This window comes from Brachionichthys hirsutus, chromosome 5 (assembly GCF_040956055.1).
Source record: "Brachionichthys hirsutus isolate HB-005 chromosome 5, CSIRO-AGI_Bhir_v1, whole genome shotgun sequence".
NCBI lineage: Eukaryota > Metazoa > Chordata > Actinopteri > Lophiiformes > Brachionichthyidae > Brachionichthys > Brachionichthys hirsutus.
Window position 1 is genome coordinate 1,808,898 of NC_090901.1, and position 26,378 is coordinate 1,835,275.

At 44.2% G+C, this 26,378-nt stretch overlaps 4 protein-coding genes across 5 annotated transcripts; 2 read left to right on the top strand and 2 right to left on the bottom strand.

Annotated features, from left to right (window-relative positions):
• Nucleotides 1-2,441: 2,441 nt before the first annotated feature.
• Nucleotides 2,442-8,694, bottom strand: prpf18 (PRP18 pre-mRNA processing factor 18 homolog (yeast)). The gene is made up of 11 exons (XM_068739334.1): nucleotides 8,593-8,694; nucleotides 7,955-8,032; nucleotides 7,690-7,716; nucleotides 6,014-6,112; nucleotides 5,812-5,925; nucleotides 5,514-5,660; nucleotides 5,312-5,380; nucleotides 4,654-4,794; nucleotides 4,487-4,558; nucleotides 4,236-4,391; nucleotides 2,442-3,313 (listed from the first exon to the last, which is right to left on the bottom strand). Exons 1-11 carry the CDS (start codon nucleotides 8,656-8,658, stop codon nucleotides 3,233-3,235), a joined length of 1,050 nt encoding a protein of 349 aa, XP_068595435.1. The 5' UTR covers nucleotides 8,659-8,694; the 3' UTR covers nucleotides 2,442-3,232.
• Nucleotides 8,695-9,714: 1,020 nt separating this feature from the next.
• On the top strand, nucleotides 9,715-13,106 carry bend7 (BEN domain containing 7). The gene is made up of 10 exons (XM_068739887.1): nucleotides 9,715-9,778; nucleotides 10,219-10,296; nucleotides 10,382-10,708; nucleotides 10,881-11,000; nucleotides 11,084-11,409; nucleotides 11,739-11,846; nucleotides 12,002-12,119; nucleotides 12,217-12,330; nucleotides 12,557-12,687; nucleotides 13,077-13,106. Exons 1-10 carry the CDS (start codon nucleotides 9,715-9,717, stop codon nucleotides 13,104-13,106), a joined length of 1,416 nt encoding a protein of 471 aa, XP_068595988.1.
• A 3,248-nt stretch (nucleotides 13,107-16,354) lies between these two features.
• On the top strand, nucleotides 16,355-19,932 carry sephs1 (selenophosphate synthetase 1). The gene is made up of 9 exons (XM_068739304.1): nucleotides 16,355-16,481; nucleotides 16,582-16,678; nucleotides 17,102-17,205; nucleotides 17,331-17,438; nucleotides 17,584-17,738; nucleotides 17,828-17,918; nucleotides 18,017-18,116; nucleotides 18,389-18,601; nucleotides 19,268-19,932. The coding sequence occupies exons 1-9, from the start codon at nucleotides 16,386-16,388 to the stop codon at nucleotides 19,480-19,482; spliced, it is 1,179 nt and encodes a 392-aa protein (XP_068595405.1). The 5' UTR covers nucleotides 16,355-16,385; the 3' UTR covers nucleotides 19,483-19,932.
• A 124-nt stretch (nucleotides 19,933-20,056) lies between these two features.
• cpt1b (carnitine palmitoyltransferase 1B (muscle)) lies at nucleotides 20,057-26,173 on the bottom strand. Of its 2 annotated transcripts, none has more exons than XM_068739303.1 (19): nucleotides 26,029-26,173; nucleotides 25,027-25,176; nucleotides 24,758-24,897; nucleotides 24,504-24,675; nucleotides 24,257-24,358; nucleotides 23,821-23,958; nucleotides 23,654-23,731; nucleotides 23,344-23,451; nucleotides 23,072-23,156; nucleotides 22,553-22,748; nucleotides 22,299-22,484; nucleotides 22,102-22,207; nucleotides 21,898-22,014; nucleotides 21,644-21,808; nucleotides 21,427-21,561; nucleotides 20,871-21,023; nucleotides 20,675-20,788; nucleotides 20,495-20,587; nucleotides 20,057-20,393 (listed from the first exon to the last, which is right to left on the bottom strand). In XM_068739303.1, exons 2-19 carry the CDS (start codon nucleotides 25,165-25,167, stop codon nucleotides 20,262-20,264), a joined length of 2,361 nt encoding a protein of 786 aa, XP_068595404.1. In that variant the 5' UTR covers nucleotides 25,168-25,176; nucleotides 26,029-26,173; the 3' UTR covers nucleotides 20,057-20,261. The 2 variants fall into 2 exon arrangements, with proteins under 2 accessions (XP_068595404.1, XP_068595402.1); XM_068739301.1 differs by having other exon boundaries at nucleotides 24,504-24,678.
• Between the last annotated feature and the right edge of the window lie 205 nt (nucleotides 26,174-26,378).

Genomic DNA, 26,378 nt, shown 5'->3' on the forward strand with positions numbered 1-26,378 from the left:
AGCGGTAATGGCCCAGTGTACAAAAGATGCCTACATTTATTTAACCAGGTGGGAGGAAGTCGGAGAACCCGGAGAGAACCCGGAGAGAACCCAGGCAGACACTGGGAGAACATGCAAGCTCCACACGGAAAAGCCACAAGTTGGGTCTGCCTTTGTTGCAGGTTTTCCCCGACTTCCACGCTGATCTCATGCACTGCTGTTTGAGAACCGCCGTGGACTGGTAGGACAAAGCACGCGCAATCAAACACATGGGCGGGTGCTTTTGGGTGGCCAATTTTCAATATTTAGTTTGATGAATAATCAAGGTGGAGTAACAAGTTCCGTGGAGCCGCAGTGAGGCCAGACCGGCTCGTGTTACTTCCACACCCCAGTGATGACGCACCTTGGTTCCCAGCCGCACCTCCACCTGCACCTTCTGTTTCTTCTTCTGCTCCAGGATGCTCAGCAGGTGCTCCTGAAACACGCCGATCCTGGTGAAGAAATGATCGTCGTGCCAGCAGCCCTCCATGTTATCGAAGTCCACGCCGAGTCCCAGCAGAAACGTCACGCTGCGGGGGTCCAGAGCGATCTGCTGCGGCCGGCAGAGCAGGGCGGCCCGGTACCGCTCATCCAGCACGGTCAGATTCAGCACCTTCCCGGAGCGGACAGCGACCAGCGCGGCCGTGAGCCCCACGGGTCCGGAGCCCACGATGAGCATCGAGATCCGGGCCCGCCACTGCCTGATGCCGTCCAGGCTCACTTTCACCAGGACGCAAACCACCACCGCCGCCAGAGTGCTCAGAGCCGAGTCGCAGGCGAGAGCGCGATAGTCCACCGCGTGGCCCCCGGCGTGGCCCCCCGCGTGGCCCCCGGCGTGGCCCCCCGCGTGGCCCCCCGTGTGCCCCCCCGCGTGGCCCCCCGCGTGGTCCCCGGCGTTCGGCGCCCGCAGCCAGTCCATGGATGCTTCTTGTCCACCGCGCGTTCTGTCAGAGGAGCGCAGCCTCTAACAGCGACGCACGACGCACGACGCACGAGCCGCTTCAGCCACGCGCGTCCTGGGAGTTTCTGCTCGTTCTCTCTCACGCACGCTCTCTGTCTGGAGCTTGTCTTTAAAATCCACAGCGCGAAGGTTGAGAGAAAGTACCCGGACACGAGAAAGTTGATTCTCATAGTTCTGTGATTCCCGATCCGAAAAAATCCAGTAAATGCGTAACAGCAAACCGTCGAGGCTGAAATACGCGCGGTGGGTCTCAGAGAAACGATCGATTACCCGTCGCTTGAAAATCCATCGCTCAGTGATGAAGCGATCTGTCTGGATTTCTTTCACCTTTTTCTTTCACCCTTATTTTTAAAATGTTTGTAATAAAACCAGGCGCGTGTTTACATGAGTTCATCAATTTAGTCACTTGTAAACATGTATAAAAAGAGAGAATAAAAATAGAACCGACCACAAGCATTTTCTGCTCCACGAACATGCGGACATGATTTCCTCCTCTCTTTTATGAGCGTCACACTCATCACGAGGTTTAGCATTCCTGCTAAAGCTCTGACCTTTAAGCCCCATTTGAGCTCTGACAATAAAAGGAGCACTTAGAAGGTGCGTGATGATGACATCAATTTATCCAAGTGACTCCTGATATAATCCAAAACCGTCACAGGAGATTGATGAACAGGTTCATGCGCAGTTTTTAGTCTCCATTTTAGTTAGATGTATAATAGCAAAGATCCAGGAAGAAAATATAAGGCAAACACACACACACACACACACACACACACACACACACACACTCAGAAGGAAGCAGACAGGTTGGTGTTACAGACGATGGCCCAAACAGTAATTAGTTTCCACCTCTGCGGGTGCCTGGCAACGATAATGCTGCTCATCCAGTCCAGATGAAAAGAGGAATGAAGCTCTAATTACAGTAAACCTGCAAACTGGCAGGAAACCAGAGATAAAGTGGGGGGGGGGGGGGGGTCTGAAATATGTCATAAAAGTGTAACGTATTCACTTACAAATATGTTGTTGCCTTTAATAACAAGCACGACACACTCCGAGCACACACACACACACACACACACACACGCGCACACACACACACACACACACACACACACGGTCAGTGCCACACGGCCCCACTTCTCTGGATTTGCTCTGCCGAGTGTCCAGTAATCCCTCGCAGGACTTTGAAGATGTGATGCGCTCTGAGCTCAGTGGCTGAAGCCGTGCTGACATTACGGTCACAAGGAGCAGATCACCATGGTTACTCCATGTAATAAGGTCAGCATGTGACGCTGGATGTTACCATCTTAGCAGACCACTGGAAGGTTTCCATCTGCAGTCAGCTGTTACAAATCGAGTTTCTCCGATTCTACTCATCTGCTCTAACTTCTCTTGTGTGTTCCTAATAAAGCTTTATGTCATGTACTCCAAAAACTAAAAAAAGTCCTGGAACAATCGGGGCAGAGCCATTTATTGAAGCTGCTTTTCTGTAGACATATTTGTGATGACAAAACAAAGACTGTGGTGGATAAAAACAGTTGCATTAACAGTCCAGCTGCAGAAAAAAATGGAGCAAAATGTATCTTAAAGAAGGAATATTAACTATCACGCTGGATATAAACTAAAACCCCTGAAGAGATTAGACAGATTGCTTTATTTCCTTAGATAAATAGGACAGAAACACATCAAAGGGTTTAATTATCTGACGAAAACTTTCAAACTGAACCGAATCTGCATGAATTTTAGCTGTTTTGAAATATCTGGAATATCTAATTTGTAATAATAAAGAAAAAGAAGCTCCTGTTGCTTATTTACATCAATAAAAAAACACACACAACTATTTCTATTTACAGAAACAATGGTTTGGACTCCTCAGAGCAGCCATTAACAAACGCCCTCTGGAAGGACTGCAGGCTTGTGATTATTAATGACATCATGACAGATTCATCAAGTTTACAGGTAGTTCCCATGGAAACGTCTACCTGGAATCCAGTGTTGTTCAGAGTTCTTCAGATCAATCTGCAGAAATGTAGCCGTAATGGAACTATGGAGTTACAACTCGTCTCACTGAACAGCCTTCCGTCTAATTCATGCGTTACTTCCAGACACGATGCTCCACGCCATTCACAAACTGAAGCATTTTTCATTTGTTTGGTTTTGGGAAGTTTCGGCAAACTGATAAAGTCTGAACCAATTTTTTTAATGCGGTAAAATGGACCCGACCTTCTTGACTAACTCAGCAACAGCTACGAGTTAAAGAGCGTTGTACTCCACACACTTCGACGGAACTGTCGTGAAGTGTTTCTGGCAAATAGTCATTAGCCTCTTCAGTCCCTGCAGAAACGAAAACAAACAAAACATTTAACAAGTAACCAAATTAAGCGGCAATTTACACTAAATCTTACCTGGATGATTATGTTCTCTACGTTACTGTGCGCCGTCACATTCTGTCTGACATTAGTTAAAGAATAACAAAGGTACCGAGGGCAATAAAGGTATTTAATCGTGTCTGTTAAACACAGTGTACTTTACCATGACGGTGCACTGGTAGACAGAACAGGAATATAGCAGCGCCTGTGAAGCCTGACAGGGGGTTGCGTACTTACTCACTTTGCCACAAGGGGGAGACATATTCCCCAATTCTGGTTTTAGAGTTGAAAATAACTGGTAGTAAAAGATATAATGAAGAAAAAGGTTCTGCTTCATCTTCACTCTGCATGCGGCATTTGTTAATGTAATTAGCACAATAATTTCAATACTTTTCAATTTCAGATGTATTTGATACAATTAAAGAGAAATTCGAATAAATATGACTTAATCTGTATTTTTGAATCAGAATCAGAATCAGAAGTGGTTTATTGCCATTGTCAGTGAGGGTTCACAGACTAGGAACGTTTCTCGGTGAGTGAAAGGAAAAGAGTGACTTGATGTTGGACACCCATAAATGATATTATCTATCACTACCTGAACCTTAAGCTGATACACATCAAACCACAGCAGAGCACTGTGATCATTTTTACTAAGCTCGTACTGATTTGTCAGTGGATTCACCATCTGCCTTATTTGAACCATTCACATTTATAGGTTAATAATTGGTGTGTTGTGATCGAGCGCTGACATTAGTGAGTCACATCCCTCATTTGTAAATGAGATGACATCCATAATGATTAAGGCTTTTCATGTGGGCGTTTGCTTTCATGATGCATTATTCTCACGACTAATCATCATCATCATCATCATCATCTCATAGTCTCACCTGGATGTATTTTCGTTGAGTCTCATCATTGAGAACGTGGGCCACATGCTTGGAGAAGATCTTCTCCCGTCCAGTCCGGGCGTGGATCCCCACCATTGTCACGCCAATAGGCCAGGGGGCATTACCGATGGCCATCTGCAGATAGGCGTCGTTTGCCTGGACAAAGGAGCAGATCAAGCAGATCAATCTGTAAATTCAATAAAAGGGCAGGCATTGGGGGGGGGGGTCCTCCTATGCAGAACGTAACATACCTTGACATATTCTCTCTCCAACATGAATTTAATGATGTCTGTGATCGACTCTTTGATGTCACCTGGCAAATTCTGCAAGACATCATTGATAAACTTAGTCATAAATGAAACAAGCAGCATCCTGTACCGTCCTTGTAGCTCCTTCATTGTGTCATCTCAAATTGCACCTTCTTTTTGAGTTTCCTGAAGAGAGGCTTGAGGTAAGACTCCGTCTGGGAGTGGGTTGCACTCGCAAGCTTGCCCTGAACTCCTCGCTTCACGAGGTCCTCGCGGCTGTTTAGGTCTTTGGCCCAAACACCAAGAAGAAACTAGAATACAAAAGGAAATGCAGGCATTCGATATTGGGATTAACTGAAAGGTATATTGTTTAATTTACTTGTGATTGTGGGCATAACGAATACAAAATAACTTAAAATATCTACATTTCCATAGTAGCTGTATGATTAAAAAAGACAATAAGAGTCTTCGTGACTCCTCGACTGCCTGTCAGATAACACTGGTCAACACTGGTCTCCACTCTTCAAAACAGTTACGAGCAAAACTAACAGGGCTTTGTCTTCAGAGACAAATATCAAGTGTTGCTAAAGGAGGAAACACCGAAAAATAGGTCACTCATATTCACAAATATCATTCATTAAGCTAGTCTGTTTCATTGATGACAAGGATAAAATTCATGCTGCTCATTTGCTACACAGATTGAATAATCCGGTACCTTTTTTTCTCCTAGTTTATCGTAAAGAAATGAGGACACAGCTTTATTTTTTTATTTTTTTTTAAAACATTTTACCCATAGCTCTTTCAGAAAAACAAAAAAACATTAATTACCCTCAAAAACTTGTGAATGACTTCCTGGTCTCCGTCATCGTCTCCTGTGCCCAGTGTCCTTCCAAGAGCCTAAAAGAGATCGTCAGTCATCAGAAGCAGACTGAATCATAAACCACAACTTCTTAAGGATGACATCAATATTTAATGTCAATATTTAATATTGTAGCCACTAGAAACGGTCAGAGTTCACGACTGAACACACCTCCAGTTCCTCTATAGTCGTGTTTTCTTCGAGCACTTTCAGGTCATGCTGCGTGTCCACTTCTCCTGCCTCTGTTCCGCCAACGATCTCATTCAGGTACTGCTGGTCGATCTTGTCCATGGCTGCTTTTAGGTCATTCCTTAAACCCTGGACACAGAAGTATCAGAAATATACAACCCCATTACAAATCCAGCATTCTGCACTCAAGAACAAGGCCTGAAAAAGACACAGGCAATCATTTTTGTGAAGAGTGTAGACTTGTCTGACTCCAAGACGCACTTCCGGATCATCATCTCACCTTGTTGACCTCTGGGGTCAGAATCTCAATCTTTCGGAGCCTCTGGAAGGCGTCGTAGTCGGACTCTCCAAAAAGTCTAATTGGTTCTCCTCGTTCTCTCAGCCGTCGGATTACCTCAACAAACACGGGGAAGAAAGAGACATTTTACTTAAATGTTGAGAGAACTACTCTGAAAGATACTTTTACATTTCTGATGACTCACTTCTTGCCGTGAGAGTGTCATTGGCAGCTTCTCTTCTGTTAGCTCAAGTTCCAGCACTGGATTAGACGAAGAGGATGGCTCATCGTCTTTCTTGTCAATCTTCAGATAAACATGGGAGGAAAAGAAACGTACTGAAGTTATCGGAGCGATGTCAAGGTTTTATGAGAAATCCAGATTTACGATTTGGGTGTGAGAAAAGCATCACAATGTGAAAGTAAGGTGAGACATCAGGATTGCAGATTTGTGTCAATGTGAAAATCAGGAATGCACACAGTTACGTCTGTATCTTACCTTCAACTCTTCTCTAATGACTTGCCAATAAAAGTGATCATAGTGATTATTCCATCGATTTAGATCACAGGCAAAACATAAACCAACGAGCCATAACATTATGACCACTGATAGGTGAGGTGAATGGCACTTATTTATACATCATGGCAGGTTTTATTTGTTTCTATGCGCAGTATGTTCGTATGTTAATGGACATCCTATATGTTTTTGAATATATATTTTTTCTAAAGGGGCCTCTTGGTCAGGTCATGCTTGTAAATCAGAACGGGTTCTCAAATATTTCAAATACATAAAAACTAAGCAGCAAAAGAACGTCTGTCCTCAATTTTACGGTGTTAGAAGCAGGAAACATGGAGAAAGAAGGGCTAAATAGTGTTGACTGGGTCAGATCATCTTCAAAATGGCAGCTCTTGTGGGATTTTCCCAGTTTGCAGTGGTAAATATCTAACAAACGTGGTTCAAGGAAGACAAAGTGGTGAACTGGCAAGAATGGTATTTGGGTGTCCAAGGCTCACTGATGCAGGTGGAGGCTGGCCCACGTGCTCCGATCCAACAGACGAGCTACTGGAGCTCAGACTGCTGACTGACAGGTGTCAGAAGACACAGCAGTGTGTCGTGGATGAGGCTGCATAACCACAGAGCGGTCCACCTAGAACTAGACCACATGTTCAGAGGCCTATTGGGGTCATGCCTCGATGGGTCAGGGCTGTTTTGGCAGCAAAGGGGGGGGGGGGGGGTGATCATAATGTTATGGCTGATCGGTATATTTGCACAACGAAAACTGAAAGTATGATTTCATGCTTTAACGGGCACATGCATCCATCGGTCTTAGATTGTGGTTAAAGGAGCACAATCTAAAATAACAAGCAAACAATGGCCCTTGCTCAACTAAACATATGTCCTGAACGGATATAAATAGTTGCCTAGAGTTAATATTTTAAGCATTGCAGAATGTGGAATATAAAAAGTTCCCCCATTAAGCAGCATTTACTCGTAAACCAGGGAAAACGTACAAAATGTCAAACTACTTACGCTGCCGTCAGTTTATGTGTAAAATAATAATAATAAAAAAAAAAGAACAATCAAGATGCATTTAATTGCTTAATTTTAGTTAAGTATCTCATGCTAAAATCCACACCCCGTCTGTGTCCCACTCTGGCTTTGTGGAATCCCTTCCTTGTTCCTTTGGACCCATCCATACCCAACCATGGCACGGGTACATTAATTATTAACAACCCACACGAGTTATTTCTGATTTCATCCTGAATTCATCTACAAAGTATACATTCAGAAAAGGGTGTAAAGGAAGGAGAAGCCTTTGGGACACAGCATTTTGCCCTTTTATCATGCACCCTGTCGGCTTCTTTCACTGTGCAATCCCATACCTGGCTCTCAGGAGTGTCCCTGTGAACCTACAGATGCAGGCAGCAGAGGTAGGTTGGGGAAAAACAGCATAAACACAGACATAAACACTAATGTTCAACAGCTGAGCATCAAAACTAACCCCAACCGGCTTCCTGCTGAAAGGCTGAATGACAGTATTAATGACGAGATACTACCGGTAAGCATGATAGCAAACACAACTGAGGGAAGGCAGTGACGTAAATGTGTTTGTGTGAAAGATAGAAAAAGATTCCTCTTGACACCAACCTTATATCCACATTTTCTGAAGTACTCTTCTTTTTCCTTTCGTGCAAGATCAGCTCTTTTGAAGAATTTCTTGGAGTCCTGTAAGAACAGATAATTCGCATAGTTTTCCCTTTTAAATAAACACAGATGTTAGATCATATAAGATACTATTAATCAGCTATTAGCACTAACCAAATCAACAAAGAATATTTACAAAGCATGATCAACAAGACATTAAAAAAAATTTAAACAGGTAAACAATGGCGGCTAACACTCACAAGTAGTGACAGGCATCTCCTATCCGTAGGATAACAATCTTTAAAACGTACCGAACATAAAGCAGTGCAGCATTGGCTTATTTGCGACTTGAAAAATAACAAATTAATCCAAATTACAAACCGAAGTTATTAATATTCCGCGTGACGTATTTGCTAATGCTACCTGCTATTTTCGTTTACGTCGAACTGTTAAAGTTCCCCTTTGCTGGCAGAAAACACACAGACGACCCCGTCCTTCTGAATAGTTTTCATTTTAAGTTAGCTGTGTTTTGTTGTTGTTGTTGTGTTATCCAACGCTGCAACGATACATCGAGGAGTTTAGGACAATATTCAGCGGTCAGAGCCAAATTGGACCATCGGCTTTTAGCCTCACCTACTCACGTCAACAAGCTGCTTTTCTTCGATGAGTTTCCTTTTCCGTGCGACTTCAGCTTTCAGTATATCCATAATTGTTTATTTTCGTTAACAATGATTAAAAAACAGCCACGACAACCATGCTAGAGATTCTTACTCGTAGCTGCTCCTTCTTCTTTATATTTGGATTTGCTGCAGACTACACGCAGCAAAAGCGCATTACTGCCCCCCACAGGTCAATTGTAGATCGACGCCGACTGGAAATTTAAATACAAAAATAATGTTTTCTGGACATGTGTGAAGTTACTGTAAAGATTCTGCAGGTTTCATTACAAATTAAGATATTAGATCTAAATGAAAATGGTTTCCACTTAAACGTTAAATGTTAACGACAAGAAGATTGAATTGAACATTTAAGAAATGGTGGAATATGGATGGATGGATGGATGGATGGAATAACCAAAATCATTTGCATATTCCATTTGATGTCATTTCATTTTTATTTATTATTTTCTGTTCATAGTAATGCAGCAGGCAATGACACAAAACACAGAATAGCAATAAAAAAATAATAATGCATACTGTAATGATCCCTCATGCAGAAAGAAAGAAAGAAAATGATCAGGAAGAATATAAAACATACATATACGTATCATAAGTGGAAAAAAATACTTCTTATTTTCCACCAGTGGTTAAGAATTCATATATTTTTACTGAAGTCTTGAGGGAGCGATAAATCATCCTTTGCTGCACTACATCAACTTAAGGCGCCTAAAAAAGTTGCTGTCTCGTCTGTTCTGCTTTGGTTCAAATCCCAGGCTCGGCAAATGTCTGACGCGACCCTTTTGATAAGAACAAACCATCAGGTGGCGCAAAGAACGATTTTTTAAAATATTAAAGTCGTTAATATATTTCCATGACGAGATGGAGGAGTCGGCATCACGCTGGAAACGTGAACAGAATGTCAAGACAGTTTTCTCTAAACACGGTGAAAATCTCCCGACGACAGGATCAGTCGTGCGTCCGGGGGAGAAATGAAAGGATGAATCAGGCAGACGCGCTGATTCCTCTGAGCGCGTCCCAGTCGCTGCTCTCGTGAGGAGCGATTCGACACTGCACGACTTCTTACAGACTACATTCCACCCGAAGATGGAGTTTGGGGAAAGGAGGAGGAGGAGGAAGTCACAGAGCTTTAAACTGATCGCGGATGAAGGTAGGCTGCTGAATAGCTGCAAGACGCGCGTCTCCGTCTGCGCGTCTGTCTGGCGCTGCGTGACGGCACAGACATGGCCGCGACTGTGCCCGGAGACTCTCTCGCTATTTATCTAAGTCTCACTTGTACAAATTCCTCCTGGATGTCGGTCTCGATGTGGATTCAAGACTGGATTCTGGAAACGACTCGTCCAAAATATGAAAACATGAAAACATGAAATGCATTCATACATTTTTCTATTGTGACTTTTTACTGAAGCTGTATGCTCAGACAAGGCCACGTCTTACACGAGTTCATACCACCTACAGGTGGTGGTTATGCATGCGTGTGTGTGTGTGTGTGTGTGTGTGTGTGTTGACATGATAACACACGAGACTGCAGCAGTGATATAAACGTGAAACCGGAATCATTTTAATACGCTCCTTGCTGATATCTTCCAGATTCTGACGTGTCGTATGTCACAAATTCCAGCTGCAAAGATGCCAGCAGAGATCCTGAGGATGCAGCTGCGTCTGATGGTACGTGCCTTTGTAAAGATTCATTTCAATGATACGTCATGGCAGATCTCAGTATTTGAACTCACACCCTTCTCTATCGTTGTAGTTTGGGTGGGGGACAAGGGTTTGGAGATCAAGAGGCAAATCACAGGAATGATGAGACTCCTGAATGATAAGACTGGCAGATATCAGCGCATGGGAACAGAGCAGGGCAGGCTAACGAAGGAGCCCCAGCCTCGGAACCTGACTGGGTTACGTCAGCCTCCATCTCCGGACGACCATCAGAGCAGCAGCTGGAACTCTGCAGGGAATCTAAGGCCTTCTCAGGCATCCATATCCACTCCCATCCTCAATGGTCCAGACTGCAGCCCCTCCAGAGTCATGAGAATCCTCAGCGGTACCAAGGATCTGGTGAAAGCGAATGAACCCAACGGTAGGGTACCAAAGCTTATCGGAAACTCTAGACAAACACAAACAGAAGTATTTGTGCTCAAGGTGCTGGTTTGTTTATCTGTCCATTCAGAAATATACACGTTCATGTCAGAGACATACACTGTGTATGCCTGTTTGAGTAGACAACACTAACCAGCATGCTAACTTTATAGCACCTGCAGTCCCTGCTGCTGCGCCAGAACCCCCGTGCTGCATGTGCAACTGCAAGGGAACGATGCAGGCTATTTTGCAGGAAGTCCGTGCCATGAGGAGACTGATGCAGTCTAAAAAAGGTAGTGGAGGAAAACAAACACTCTCACACTTGGAGACAAGGAGACGGAGAAAGAAAACATCATTTGCTGTTTTCTATTTCTAGCATTCTTGGAAAAGCAGGAGCAGGCGGTATCACCATGCCAACCTCGCTTTGGTCCAGGTCCCGCTCCGCGTTGCAGGCCCTGCAGGAGGTGGCCAGTCTCTAAAGTGGCCCCCCTACCGGTGTGCAGTAGAAGAGCTACTCTTAACCCGCAGGAGGAATCGCCTGCACCATCTGGAAGGAAGAGCAAATGTGAGGAAAAGTCATCTCCACCCGGCAGTAGTCCTGTCTCCTGGGCGTCAGCTCTGCCACCTCAGAATAATCCAGTAACTGTGAGCAACACACACAGTCCTCATCGGAGCCAACGGACGGACCCGCAGTCGTTGCCGGTAATTTGCTGCTCTCTGTGCTTAAGTTGCAAGTGCACTTCATTGATTTGATGCAGTTTCGTGTTCGCGCCCAAAGGAACATCGTTATGAATGGGAATACTGGCCTACAGATAAAAATTATATCATAAATTCTATATATGTTGTTATAGATTATGACCAATCTCTCTCTTGCATCTCCCATTTCCAGTTTAGATGTGCATATATTAAAAGTCGTTCAGTGGTGTTACAAATCAGGACATTTATGTCCTCCGAACCCATTTTAGAACGTATGAGATTTTAAATTCTGCATCGTCAGCCTAACTAATATACCATGTTTTTGATTTCATCAGTCTGAGGTGCGTCTTGCAGAGAATTATGATGTGTTTATCTCGAGGGCTCAGCTCGACTCCATTCTGGTCAACTACACACGGTCTGGCAGCCTGCTGTTCAGAAAACTGGTTTGTATAAATATGTTTTATGCCCCGATTCGTCGTGGGTCAGTTTGCATTCCTGTGACGTCTCTGGTTATGTGCATTCATCAGAATGCAAGCAGCTAATCGTTTACTGGCTCGAGGCTCAGCAATGTTTTAACATGGCGCTACTATATGTTTAGGTGTGTGCCTTCTTTGATGATGCTACCTTGGCTAACTCATTGCCAAATGGTAAAAGGAAAAGAGGCCTAAATGATAACCGTAAGGGCTTGGACCAGAACATTGTGGGTGCCATTAAAGGTGTGCAAAATACTTTTTACGTTACGGTTCTGTTAGTTCAAGGGTACAATACATCAATGCTGAGGAAATAATGTCATTTTTTTTTTAATATCTCAAGTGTTTACAGAGAAATACTGCACTGAACATAGAATAGAGAAACTGCCTGGGCCACGAGACTGGGTTCAGATCCTTCAAGATCAGATCAAACTTGCCAGGAGAAGGCTGAAACGAGGTACGAACAAACACCCTGCCGAAACGTAGATTAAGAACTACATTTTAATGTGTCCTAAATGAACCACTCACCTTTTATATTATGGAAAAGGTTTTGTTAGTATAGTTTTAAAGAGATCATTTAGTGTTAATCAATAGGTTTACAGTTAGTTAGACAGTTAAACAGTGATAGGAGTGACTTTCTTTGTTAAACTTTGTGTTGTTTGTTTGTTTGTTTGGGTCCTCAGATGCTGCAGAAGTTGAGGAAGTTTTAAAAGGACCTTCCACAAGTACGAGACTCATACTTAATCTGCATACAATTATTCGGCTGCACTTCTACTCCCACATCAGAGCTACGTCTCCCAGCGTCTCTCCATCAGCCCCACCGCTCTCTCTCTCTCTCTCTCTCGCTCACCACACACACACACTGACACACACAACTACTGATTCTCATTGGCTCATATGTCACGCTGTTGCGGTGACATTTGACATTTTCACAGAGCTTTCCGAAAATGTCAGCTAATTTTCTTCACAGCATGCACTGTAACCCCCGCCCCCTCCCTACCCTCTCATATTTGCAAACCTCCCCATTTCAATGGCATTTATTTTTCTGCAGTCAATTTTTTTTTTTTTACAAAGACTGAGATTCTTTTTTTTTTTTTTTACTTTACCAAATATGTCAGTTGACTTCTTTTTTTTTGGGGGGGGGGGGGGGCATTTCAACAATGGTATTCTAATCCTGTAATTATTTTTTTCTCCTATGTTTAGGCTCTGGCTATAATGAGTCTGCGAGTGTGAAGGGGAACGTGACAGATGTAACCGGCTGATCTGCAGAGTACCGCAGATATATTGATTGTCTTTGTTTCTTCGTGATACATTTTGCCGCTTTAGCTGTTATGGATATCAAAAAGGAAAAAACAACACTTTATTATGGACCTATCTGCCTGTTACATACATTTACATTTTCCTTCTTTTGAGCATTTTCATTGGCCACATACTGGAAAATGGGATTTGTGCCAAAAGCCATTAAACTATAGAATCCTTAAAATGGAGGTGTTTAGAGGCAACATACTGTTTACATTAGAAGCTAGAGCTTCAAAATCACACTGCTTTGTTCCCGTCATTGCAATGAGTTACATGTCAAAAATGAGACAAATTACTGTAATGGTAGAAAATTCATACATTTAACACAGATTGCATTTTATTTGGAAAGTGTCTATTGTGGATTGTGCCTTTTATGTGACCAGTTTTTAAATGGTTGTAATGTGCAGTGCAGCATCCCCCTCAAACATTACATCATAAAGAAAATGATACATTTTGGCCACTTTGGTAATTAAAAATAAGTTGATAGGCATCATCTGGACAAAAATGAATGATGGTGTTTTTGTTCATTCGAATCTCTATGCTCCATATCAGTGCTTTTGTAGTTAATATTGTGATGAAATTAGAACATATTTTACTTTTCACTGTGTGAATATAATAAATCCTAATTTCTTAAAGTTTAAAAGCATTTCCTGACAATGTTTTTATTATTATTATTATTACAAAAAAGAAAACAGGAGTAGGTTTCATGTAGGTAAATTTCCTCCTGAAACACTGGTGGGATCTACTTATGAAACAATAAGACATATATGGCCTGGAATGGCTTTTCTATGGTCTAAAAGCCATTTAGGAAAAAATAATCATACATACAAATCTTGTTATAATTGTATCAACAGTTTTACAAACAGATTATTAAGGGATTTGTCATTTCTACCGAGGTATATTAAATTAAAGGTACACTCCATTGCAGAAATTTTGTTGCCAGACTTCGCAGATCTTTAAAGGGGATGTTCAATTCGCCAATGTGAAGGAAGAGGACCCTTTGAGATCTCATGCCTTTCCGCTCTGTATTTTTAAATCAAATATCATTTTATTAGAAACGCACAAGGTCAAATACGAATATACACCGATCAGTTTTTGGTTGTTGATTATAGTTTATTTTATTGTCGCCACGTCTCAATTTAAAAATCTATTATATATTTCCTTTTAGTCAGGCTTTTTCTGTGGACGCCCGAATCTAGCCGCAATGCATTCTGGTGCTGTCCCCGCTCTTCTGTCGGGATCCACCGCTAAAGTGAAGCTGGTAAGGATAAACTGGTCAGAGCAATTAAAGGGGAAATGTTGAAAGAATATAACTCCGCTTTGGTCCTAAAGTCGTACATAGGGCAGTTGTGAACACTCCCGTTGTACCATATCATCATAAACTTAGCACAAGTGATGCGCTTACTGCTGCTTTGTTGATACGAACTCTGATGTTGCACACCGCGCATGGCGTGGGACAGGAAAGGGTTAATTTTTTCCGCCGCCGACATTTTTCTTTGGCGCTACACGCAACTTTTCAACTTACAAGCGCATCGCCGACGCCGCGATCAACAGCTTCAATGTTACATTTAGCTTGCGCCGCGCACAGGACGCGCTTTCAGATGCGTCGCCGTTGGCGCACGCAAACAAAGGCGGCCCTTTTGTTGCAGAGAGCTGCCGCAAATGGATCCGTGTTTGCGTGCGAGCTAGCGCGCAACGGCACATTGATTTATAGAGAGAGAGAGAGAGAACCCATAAATATATAAACTGATATATATATGCACGGTCGACCCGAAGCTGATCACGCAGCAGTTCTGAATGTTTGAGATGAAAGACTTGCGTGCCTCAAGTTAGCGCTGCTAGCGTTAGCTTAGCCCCGGGGGTTGAATGGAGCTGCTAGCTTCCTGAGCCGAGCCCGCTTGGGCTCCAGCGACCAGTAGCTGTTCGGGTTCGGGTTCGGGTTCGGGCTCGGGCTCGGGCTGGAAGATGTCCTGATTTGAAGTTCTTCGCGCTCGTTTTCATGCCGCACACACTGAGCGTTCCTTTGATATCATGGAACTCTGTTATTAACTTCCACAATTCAATTTCACTTCAGGAAAGGAAGAACAGGTGAAAGAGCTGGTTGAATTAAATGGTTTAAAGTTTCTTTTACTCTGCTTTGACACCCAAACAGTGTTTATAATCACTGACTGGTGTTCTGTCCTCTCACTGTTATTCCGTCCTCTCATTGATGTCCCGTCCTCTCACTGGTGTTCTGTCCTCTCACTGATGTCCTGTCCTCTCACTGGTGTTCTGTCCTCTCACTGTTATTCCGTCCTCTCATTGATGTCCCGTCCTCTCACTGGTGTTCTGTCCTCTCACTGATGTTCTGTCCTCTCACTGTTATTCCGTCCTCTCATTGATGTCCTGTCCTCTCACTGATGTTCTGTCCTCTCACTGATGTCCTGTCCTCTCACTGGTGTTCTGTCCTCTCACTGTTATTCCGTCCTCTCATTGATGTCCCGTCCTCTCACTGGTGTTCTGTCCTCTCACTGATGTTCTGTCCTCTCACTGTTATTCCGTCCTCTCATTGATGTCCTGTCCTCTCACTGATGTTCTGTCCTCTCACTGATGTCCTGTCCTCTCACTGGTGTTCTGTCCTCTCACTGATGTCCTGTCCTCTCACTGGTGTTCTGTCCTCTCACTGATGTCCTGTCCTCTCGCTGGTGTTCTGTCCTCTCACTGATGTCCTGTCCTCTCACTGATGTCCTGTCCTCTCACTGATGCTCTGTCCTCTCACTGATGTTCTGTCCTCTCACTGATGTTCTGTCCTCTCACTGATGTCCTGTCCTCTCACTGATGCTCTGTCCTCTCACTGATGCTCTGTCCTCTCACTGATGCTCTGTCCTCTCACTGATGTCCTGTCCTCTCACTGATGCTCTGTCCTCTCACTGATGCTCTGTCCTCTCACTGATGTTCTGTCCTCTCACTGATGTCCTGTCCTCTCACTGATGCTCTGTCCTCTCACTGATGTCCCGTCCTCTCGCTGTTCTGTCCTCTCACTGTTATTCCGTCCTCTCACTGATGTCCCGTCCTCTCACTGATGTTCTGTCCTCTCACTGATGTCCTGTCCTCTCACTGATGTTCTGTCCTCTCACTGATGTCCCGTCCTCTCGCTGTTCTGTCCTCTCACTGGTGTTCTGTCCTCTCACTGTTCTGTGATTGCAGTGGTGAAGGCCCAGACTTGCTTCAGACATGTCTGTGAGGGAGTCCTTCAACCCAGAAAGCTACGAGCTGGACAAGAACTTCAGGCTGACGCGCTTCGCTGAGCTCAAGGGGACCGGCTGCAAGGTTTTTGTCTTTGATGCCGTCTTGTCATCGGATAGATCTTTTAATTGATAAAGCGTGTACGGAAACAAAATCATATGAAATATAGGGCTTTTGTTCGCAGGTGCCTCAAGATGTGTTGCAGAAGTTGCTGGAAACTCTTCAGGAGAACCATTATCAAGAGGATGAACAGTTCCTGGGTGCAGTCATGCCTCGATTAGGTAATTCTGATTTAAAGCCTTGATTAGGAAATTCTGATTTAATGCCTCGATTAGGTGATTCTGATTTAAAGCCTCGATTAGGTAATTCTGATTTAAAGCCTCGATTAGGTAATTCTGATTTAAAGCCTCGATTAGGTAATTCTGATTTAAAGCCTCGATTAGGTAATTCTGATTTAAAGCCTCGATTAGGTAATTCTGATTTAAAGCCTCGATTAGGTAATTCTGATTTAAAGCCTCGATTAGGTGATTCTGATTTAAAGCCTCGATTAAGTGATTCTGATTTAAAGCCTCGATTAGGTGATTCTGATTTAAAGCCTCGATTAGGTGATTCTGATTTAAAGCCTCGATTAAGTGATTCTGATTTAAAGCACCAGCACAGTGCAAACATGGTAGACATCTTAAACTGCCCGTGTGTTTGTGAAGGCATCGGAATGGACACCTGTGTGATCCCGCTCAGACATGGAGGCCTTTCCCTGGTCCAGACGACGGATTACATCTACCCCATCGTGGATGACCCCTACATGATGGTATGGGGCGCTCTTTGGTCTTGTGACAAATATAAGAGTCTCGCTCGCCATTTTCGGGGTCGTGGGGAGACCTGATTTGGACTCCGGCGCTTCGTGTGTTTATTTTCAATATGTCTGTTTTGTAGGGCCGAATTGCTTGTGCCAACGTTCTTAGTGACCTGTACGCCATGGGAGTGACGGAGTGCGACAATATGTTGATGCTCCTCGGAGTCAGCAACAAAATGTCTGAGAAGGTGAGAGTTGCGTGTCATTTTGAGGAAAGAACTGCAAAGGATGAGTATAAGAATGAACAAAATGGCAACTGTAAATGTTACAGAAAGTCAAATTGTTCAGTACTTGCATGTGTTCTGTAACTTGGTCATGTGTGGGTCTTTATAGGAGAGAGACAAAGTGATGCCACTGGTCATTCAGGGATTCAAGGACGCGTCGGAGGAGGCGGGCACATCTGTCACGGGAGGACAGACGGTGCTCAACCCCTGGGTGGTGATGGGAGGCGTCGCTACGACAGTCTGCCAGCCCAATGAATTCATCATGTGAGGATGAATTCCTACGACGTATTTCTTGTGGAATTTTGCAGCAATGCGAAAAGAAAGTCCGGATTATTCTGTCTGTCGTGTCTCAGGCCAGACAATGCGGTGCCAGGAGACGTGCTGGTGCTGACCAAGCCACTTGGAACTCAGGTGGCTGTCGCAGTGCACCAGTGGCTAGATATTGTAAGTCTACCAAATTGCTCAATTCTTTCTTGACTCTTGTTTTTTCAGGCTATTAGCAACTCATGTTATTTGATTTTTATTTTCTTGAAATGGCTCAGCCTGAGAAGTGGAACAAGATCAAGCTGGTGGTAACGCAGGAAGATGTCGAGCTGGCCTACCACGAAGCCATGATGAACATGGCTCGGCTCAACAGGACAGGTTGGTTGTCCAAGTTATTGATCTGCAGTCGTGATTCTCTTATCGTGTCAGAGAAGGTGTAGAATGATTTTGTGTTTAGACCCAGTTACCTTAAAAAACACTGACAAGTTACAGGGAAACGGCCTCAAGTGTTTCTGACACTCTTTTGGTTCCAACGAGTCTCTTTGAGTTTTCGTAGCAGTTTGTCTCTGACTAATCAACTTCAAGGCATTCATAATGAACCAACTGATCAACCAGGTGTGTTTTGATTGGCTGTCTATCTTCACTTGTAGCGGCTGGTCTCATGCACACATTCAATGCTCATGCAGCCACGGACATCACAGGCTTCGGCATCCTCGGCCATGCTCAGACGTTGGCACGGCAACAGCGAAGTGAAGTCTCATTCGTCATCCACAACCTTCCAGTGCTTGCAAAAATGGCGGCAGTTTCCAAGGCCTGTGGGAACATGTTTGGACTCATGCATGGTACCTGCCCGGAAACATCAGGTAAGTGTGTGTGTGTGTGTGTGTGTTTACAGTGTGAAGCAACATGACCAGCGTAACGAGGACTATACCACTGTGGGTTTAGTTCATAGCGCTGAGTTCTGAATTCCATTTTATGTGCCGACTATTCAGTCCGCTGCAGACCACTGGCTTAGCGACGCGTACCTTTCTGCTTCCCATTCCCATTAGGAAGCCTGGAGCCTATCCCAGCTGCCCGGAGTCAGCTGGGATAGGCTCCAGCAAAAGGCAGATAAAGCTGCTGCAGACGAGACGATTGAGTTCGTCTCGGCTACAAGAAAATGGGTGGACTTATGACCGTCTAATTGGGGCAACATTTATTCTAAAATACAAGCCACAATTAAGACATTTTAAAATGTCATCATAAATGCACATGTTTGATGGTTCAAATAATATCCCTTCTTGCGTTGGATTAAGTACCTTTGACACTATAATAACACTCTAAATGAGGACTTGCCTTGTTGTTTTCCGTCTTTTTAGATTTCTGACTCACTGACTGTCCTCGTGTTGTAAACCAACTTGTCTAATTGATTTAGAGAATGATGTCTGTGTAACGGTGCTAACAGCCAGAAAGAAAAGTTCCGTCTAATAATGTGAACGGGAACATCTTTCGAGACCTGCGTGACGAACTAAACCTCCTTCTCCTTGCAGGAGGCCTGCTTATTTGCCTGCCTCGGGAGCAGGCTGCCCGCTTCTGTGCCGAGATCAAATCCCCAAAATACGGCGAAGGCCACCAAGCTTGGATCATTGGGATTGTAGAGAAAGGAAACCGCACTGCTCGCATCATTGACAAACCGCGGATCATAGAGGTGACGCCACAAGTGGCCACGCAAAACGTCAACCCAACTCCCGGTGCAACTTCTTAATCCTCCTTCTGCATCATAGACCAGAAAGCGAGCAAGTGATTTTAGACACAAACGACAAAATCATCCTAGTGTGTTGAAATTTGTACACAAATTATGATGTACAAAAGACTGGGTTGTATGTATCTACATGAGCAAATGCCTCGTGCAGTTTGCCGGGAGACATGTCATCACCAAGAGGACCGAGCCTGCAGTATCCCCATGATAGGATGGTAAAGAATTAGAGCATACTTAAAAACACTTTGCCTTTTGTGTCTGTTGTGTTCTATCATGTTAAATGTGTGCAATTGACAGGTAGCTGCTGTCAATTTTGAACCTAAGGAAGTTCAACATTTGTTGACTTTTGAGTGCTTTAAATATTGCTCTCATCAAGACAGTTGACTGTTTGATTGTGCTTTTGTTTGTCTCCTCACTTTGTACAGTTCTAAAAGCGAGTTTTAGTTTGTTACGACTGATGCCTTGAGAGAGTCAGCGGAAACCTTTTGTATTGTCCCCTCATAAATTAATAAATATTCAAATAGGATTGTTTTTTTTTTATTTCTGTCTGTGTTGCAATTATAAACGATCTACTCGCATCTTGAAATTGCAGGTTGTTTATTGGCAGAATTACAGATCCATTGTGTATTGACAAATGTGAAACCACAAAAAGTTGTCCCTGTCGCCACCTTCGAAAATACATGTCTTTTAAAATAAATATGATTTTGATGTATACTTCTGTGCTATTGTTGTAATATCTGCAGGTTTTATGGGAACCAAATGCAGCAAACCAGCCACAATTCCTCTCATATATGCTTTTTCCCATTTTCCAGCTGAGCATGTTTTTCTTGTTCAACTGTCTTTTCATTTTCTGTCTTGAAAAGTGATTGGATATCAAGCATGGCCTTCCGGATGTGCTGACCGAACCGGTGCGAGTCCTGCGTGTCACAAAGCAAGATAATGGGTGTGTGTGTGAGAGAGAGAGAGGCTTTCTAATATAGTATGAATCTTACTGTATTGTCGCTTTTTAAGCCCTTACCGTGTCAGGGCTGGAGAACTTGCTGGAGATGTGGAATGTGATGAAATTTTCTCCAACGATGATATAAGATACACCATAACCGTCGTCAGCCACCTGGGAGAGAACCAGAGACGTCAATCAAATGCTCCCAATGAGGACATCTGGGTGAAGCTCGTAGCTCTAAAAGTCAACTTAACTCACCGGGCCAAACCCACCACCGGCACCCGCATATCTCGGAAACTTGTTGATGTCGACTAAGTTGAGCTGCTGTTGTGGAGTCTGGCTGGTAGACAGCTTCCAAGGCTCCGATAGCACCTGGAAGCAAATGCAACAAATGTGAGGGGAAATGGAAGAAGGAAAAAAAAAAAACTGAATTAGAAACCAGTTTAGTTTAAACCTTTTTAAGAAACGGCGAGTCAACATCAAGGTATTTGGACATGATGTAGAGACAGAATAGGTGACGGTCGATACCAGAACCAGTCATGGCCAGACGATACATGTTTTGGTGTTTTTCTGCTGCCTGCCTAAATAGACCAAGTCTCTGGGAATTCTGTTTGGGGGGAAAAGGAGAAAGGCATCAAGGCAAATTCAAAGGACGTTAATGTCGTATCAAAACAATCTCATTTCTGTTGGCAAACAAATGTAGTTTCAAACTGCCAGAATATCACGATGTTCAGAGTCCAGGGCAGTGACGCACAAAGACACATTTACTCTGGGGCTTTGCGACAAAGTCAAAAGTGGATCATTGTGACCTCTCTCACACCACGGGTGTCCAAAGTCAACTTTCCTAAAAACAGAAAAACAACTCCAATAAAGTGTTTTAATCTCTTCAGCGATGTTGGGCCTGCCTTTGAATCCACCACTAAAATCGGACTTTAGGGGCCTGTCTGGCTTTACATTGTGCTCTCATGATCCGTTTGAAGTGATTCTGTGCGTTTGTTTTCCTTGCTTACTGTTGCTCCGGCGTCTTCCATGGCGCAGACGAATGCCACAGCCTCAGATGTGCAGGAGCGCACCGTCTCTGTGCGACCGTCTCTGAACATGCGCGTCATTGACGACTCGTACGTCAAACAGAACACTCCCTGGTCCTGTAAGTTATTTAGTGATACTGAATGTTACAATACAGTAATGTCATTCTAGACACAGGATCATGGATCAACCCAGGCCTACCCTGTACTGCGCCAGCTGCAGAGCCATCTGAATAAAGGCATCAGGGCTGGTCCTGCATTTCTTGATCAGCCCTTTCCCAAAATCAGTAAACAGACAACCATGGAAGTCCACATCATCAGCTATCTGCTTGGCTGACAAGTACGAGGCCTCAATGGTTTCTTGACACTAAGACAGAGGAAAAAAGAAAGTTTGCCTTTGTGGTGAAGGGACAGCTGTGCTGACATAAAGGTCAATAGCAGCACGTGTGCCTCTACCTCCTTTGGAATCTTCCACTGGAGTCGAGTGGGGGGAGGTAGGCCTTTGTTCATGTCCCCTTTGCAGTGTCCCTCCTCTGTGTAGCCCAGATGGAAGCAGTCTGTTGCGAGGACGTACTGCACCGGAGAGAAAAGTGCGAGGTGAAGATATGCACACACTTTGAACAATTGCTTTGAAATAAAATACAAGCACTCATTCCGTACCTCCCACATATGTCCCACAATTGGTGCATCAGCCCAAGAATGTTCAGCATTTATACCTATTTTTCCATTCGGATAAGAGATCAAGGTGAATGACTTGTCAAACCACCTGTCAGTAAAGAACAAGGGGGGGAATTGCATACCAGTGTAACCAGCGCTGCAACCAGTAGAGACATTCCTGTGCCCCCCCCCCTTTCTACCTGTCATAGCATTTTCCATGAAGAAGGGATTTGGCATATCCGTCAAGTGAACCTTCCATCGTCGAGTCGTAACCCTGCGGCTCCTCTTCGAGTGTGAGGAAGAAGGCGGCTGACTCGATGGCATCCAGGGAAGCTTTGTTTACCCCCTGGCAGAAGTATTTAATCCGCGCCCGAGCCCATGGTACTCTTGAAGATGGGACATCACAGCAAACTTCTTTTTCATGTGTTCTGTGTACGTGCTTGTGGATGCTTACCTGTTTCCTGCGGTCAGGGCAGCTAATTTGAGTTCGCCAGGCTGGGGTTCTGATTTATCGGTGAGGATTTGTTGAAACTGCGTCTCGAGTTCACTGGGTAAGAGGTGACGCCCCCCGGTGTACAGCCACACTTGAAAGAAACAGCCCTTGTGGTAGACAACCAAGTGCTTACGATTAGTAAGGTGCTGCACGATATCTGTGGACAAGGAAAGAAATAAAAGAAAAGGTTAACTGAATGTATGAAATGGTGAATGTTATTAAACGAATGCTCAATTAGCAGCAAGTAGGGCCCTTCCATGCAAAGAGACACATGCACCTCTCTAGCCTACTTACTCAGACTGGATAACCTGCAGAGCCAATGGAACACATTGATTTGATCACTTAGACAGAGCTGTACTTCCATCTATACCTCAGCGATCATGTCAAGATTCAACCCAGGACAAAAACCGCTCTCTGCTCAGTGGGGTTGAGAGTGGAGTTGGACTTTAAAGCAATTTTGTGACCTCAGCAGTTGCTTACCGGTTTCAACCCCAGGGACACGGGTGGTGTTAAACATCCTCTCCATCTGAGTGGAGCACATAGGGACAGTCCCCAAAGCTCTTAGCTGAGAAAGAAAGATGGTGAAGACAACGCAAAGCTAGTTATTGAAAGAAAAATTAAAAAAAAAAAAAAGTTTCATTCTGACTAGTGAGAAGATGGGAGTATAAAATGACTGCACCGTGATTAGGATTTCAGAACTACGTGAATGGGGCTTAAGATGGCATATCATGGGGTTTGAGTCATGGCATTACCGGTGCATGTTCACCACGTTCCAATTTGCGTCTATACTGCAGCATGGCATGCACCACATTGGCTGCTCGGGCAGCCTGTCGGTGTGTTGGGATCACATACAAGAGGTCCTTCGCAAAAGCCCGTTGACCAGATGAGAAGCAGACAAAGCAGCAGACAGACAACAGTTAGTTTGAATATTTTTTGGGCTGGAACTCAATTTCTACCGGTAATTGAAGTGTTTACTTTTCTATTTTGTACACACCATTTACTGTTTTTTTTTTGTCTTGCTACAATTATAAAAGACGAGTACAACCAGCTGACCTGCCTTACCATTATGTAGAAGTTACTGTTCACCATGATGGGACTCCTTCCCCTCAGGTATATATACTCTTCCCACCAGTCACTAACCTAGAGAAGAACTCACATGGCGTTTGCGTTGCCGTACATTGAACTTTAGTTTGTGAGTGAACATTCTATCACTTGTAAACATTACTCACATAATTTGTTTCCCACCAGGATTTCAGGATGAGGTATCTTTGGAGCATGGCAGCTATGGAATCTTGGAAGTCATTGGCTAAAATCTCCATTTGGTTGTACTCTTCACTGTCCAGCAGAGGACGGACTGACTCAAGGTACTGAAGGGGAAAATAAATGAGTGCTAAAATGGACAAAGAGAAACCTGGACGTCCAGCCGTGCAAAGAAACCACACCGCTGTCCTTGACATGGTGCAGGAAGGCAGTTACGTCAGTAGGTGTCGCTGTGGCTAAATTAAGTGTGGTCTAAAACTGGATTCAACAAATGGTTCGAAAATGATTACCTTTTTGTAACAGTGTGACTAACGTCCATACAGCTCAAACAGTTCCCCAGTAGGTCTAGTACCAAATGAAAATGTTTGATCAACTTCATCCCAACACGCGATTGTAATTACAAACCCTGTTAACTGTATCGTCCACGCTGGGCACAGGCAGCCGGGGTAAAGAGGCCTGGAAACTATAGAGCAGAGGTCTGCGCCCAGACAGCACTTTTACCAGGCTCTAGAAGGAAACAAATGGAACACTGTGTATAACAAACCAAACTCTCTGGTCCGAGTCGGGGGACAGACACCAAGAAGACATAGATCCCAAGTCAGAGACACACAGTGCACTTCAAAATAGACAGAGGACAAAAGGACAAACCTACCAACCACACTTTGGTTGACGTGCTACTCTTTCCATGGGATTCAAAAATCCATCCATGGTAGGAGAGAAGAGCTTTCAGAGCGTATCTCAAGACGTAGATGAGAAACAGCCACAAGCCGGTGGCAAACACGATGGCACTCAGCACTGCTCGGGTCTGCACCGACGCACCGTCTCTGCTCAGGAAACGCACAGCGTGGCCTTTGTTAGTGAGACATGGAGAATAAAGATCCACAGTGGATAAAGCAGGCTCCTGACCTGTGTGGCAGGTGATCCTGGATGGTGGCGATCATGCCCAGTGAGGGGTCTATGTGGATATACAAGGAACTGATCATGGCAATCACCACAATGAGCCAGCTGGATGGACTGGCAGGGTAGACTCCAGCCAGGATACCGTTCTGTGAATAACAAGCAAAAGATTTAATAACACAAAACTCACCATCCTCATTTAAGTTCTGCTCAAACAGCACGGAAGGGATTTTCAGCTTGATTTATTGCACCGATATGAAAAGCTACATCTTTTGTACCTTGAATAGAATGGCTCTCTTCCTCCATGCCGTCACTCCCGACAGGTAGATGTTCTTGATGACTTCTTGACTCAGCGTAAGGTCCACTCCATCTGGCCGGACGGTGAACTGGAATCCTACTGCCTGATGTGCTTCAGCCATTTCGGAATACTGTATGGAAATCAAAGAGATGCTGAAGTCAGAATCTGGACTGACTAGTAATGTTAAACAGTAAGCTGTTATAGACTTTGTTTTCTCTGCTTACTGTTGCTCCGGCATCTTCCATGGCGCAGACTTTTAAATATTAAAAACTTTTAATATTGTGGGTTTTTTTTTTCAGATCCATCAGCTCATAACTCATTTTAATGTTATAATGCAATGCTTTTACGTCAGCTTCAGTTTTACTTCCTTCTAAAAGCTGTTTTTTAATATTTAACCTGTGGCCATTGTTCATGTTTAGATAACTGACAGTAACTATGATGAACATTTTTTTTTTAATGGGCTTCTCTTTCTTTCGCTGGATTCACAGACGTCAGTGTAAAATATTTCTACACTCGGGTCAAATTCAGCTCAGTCAGTGTATTTAGTTTCCAAAATCCCCCCCAATAAAGTTGGTTCACCATTCGGTGTGATGGACAGGGTGGCAGGTCTAGGGTTTCTCTTTCCACAGCGTGTGACTGAACCGTTCCCAAGTAGGACAAAGTTCAACAACCAGATATAGCCGTGCGCCGTCTGAGCGCGTGCGCAGACCTCAGGTGGACATGGCGATATAAACACAAGGTGACAAGCAGCGCAAGAACATCAGGCTCTGAGAGAAATAAAAGACACTGAACAGAGCTTCATTGCTTTGACTTGACTGTGTTGCTTTATCTCTCCGTGCGTGGCTTGACACAATGAAAGCAACACATTAAATCATTATTCTTTTCAGCCTAACCTGTTTTAGTATTATCTCATGCATTTAAATCATGGAGTGCAGCTAACGCAAATATAGAACAGGACAAAAACAAACAGACTCACGTGTACCTTATGCTGGATCGGTATCCGCTTCGACTTGGTTGGTGTCTAAACTCCCTCCTGCTCAGGCGTGTGTGTTCTGTGTGACTCCGGTGTCCTTGGTGTGACTTTCCTCAGGTAGGGAGGACAGAACTACCTCCTGGCGTCACCCCCCCCCCCCCCCCCCTGCCAACACCAGCCTCTCTCACCCACGACAGGCTTCTTTCTTTCTTGTTACAAGACACCAAACAAAAACTGAGTCAAGACTCACGTGCTTTGGGAGTGCGTAATGAAACAGAATGTGCTGCATCGCTGCGTCAGGATGTGGAGGACAGGTTTGGACAGGCACCCAAGTTGCAGGCTCTTCTATCCGTGATACC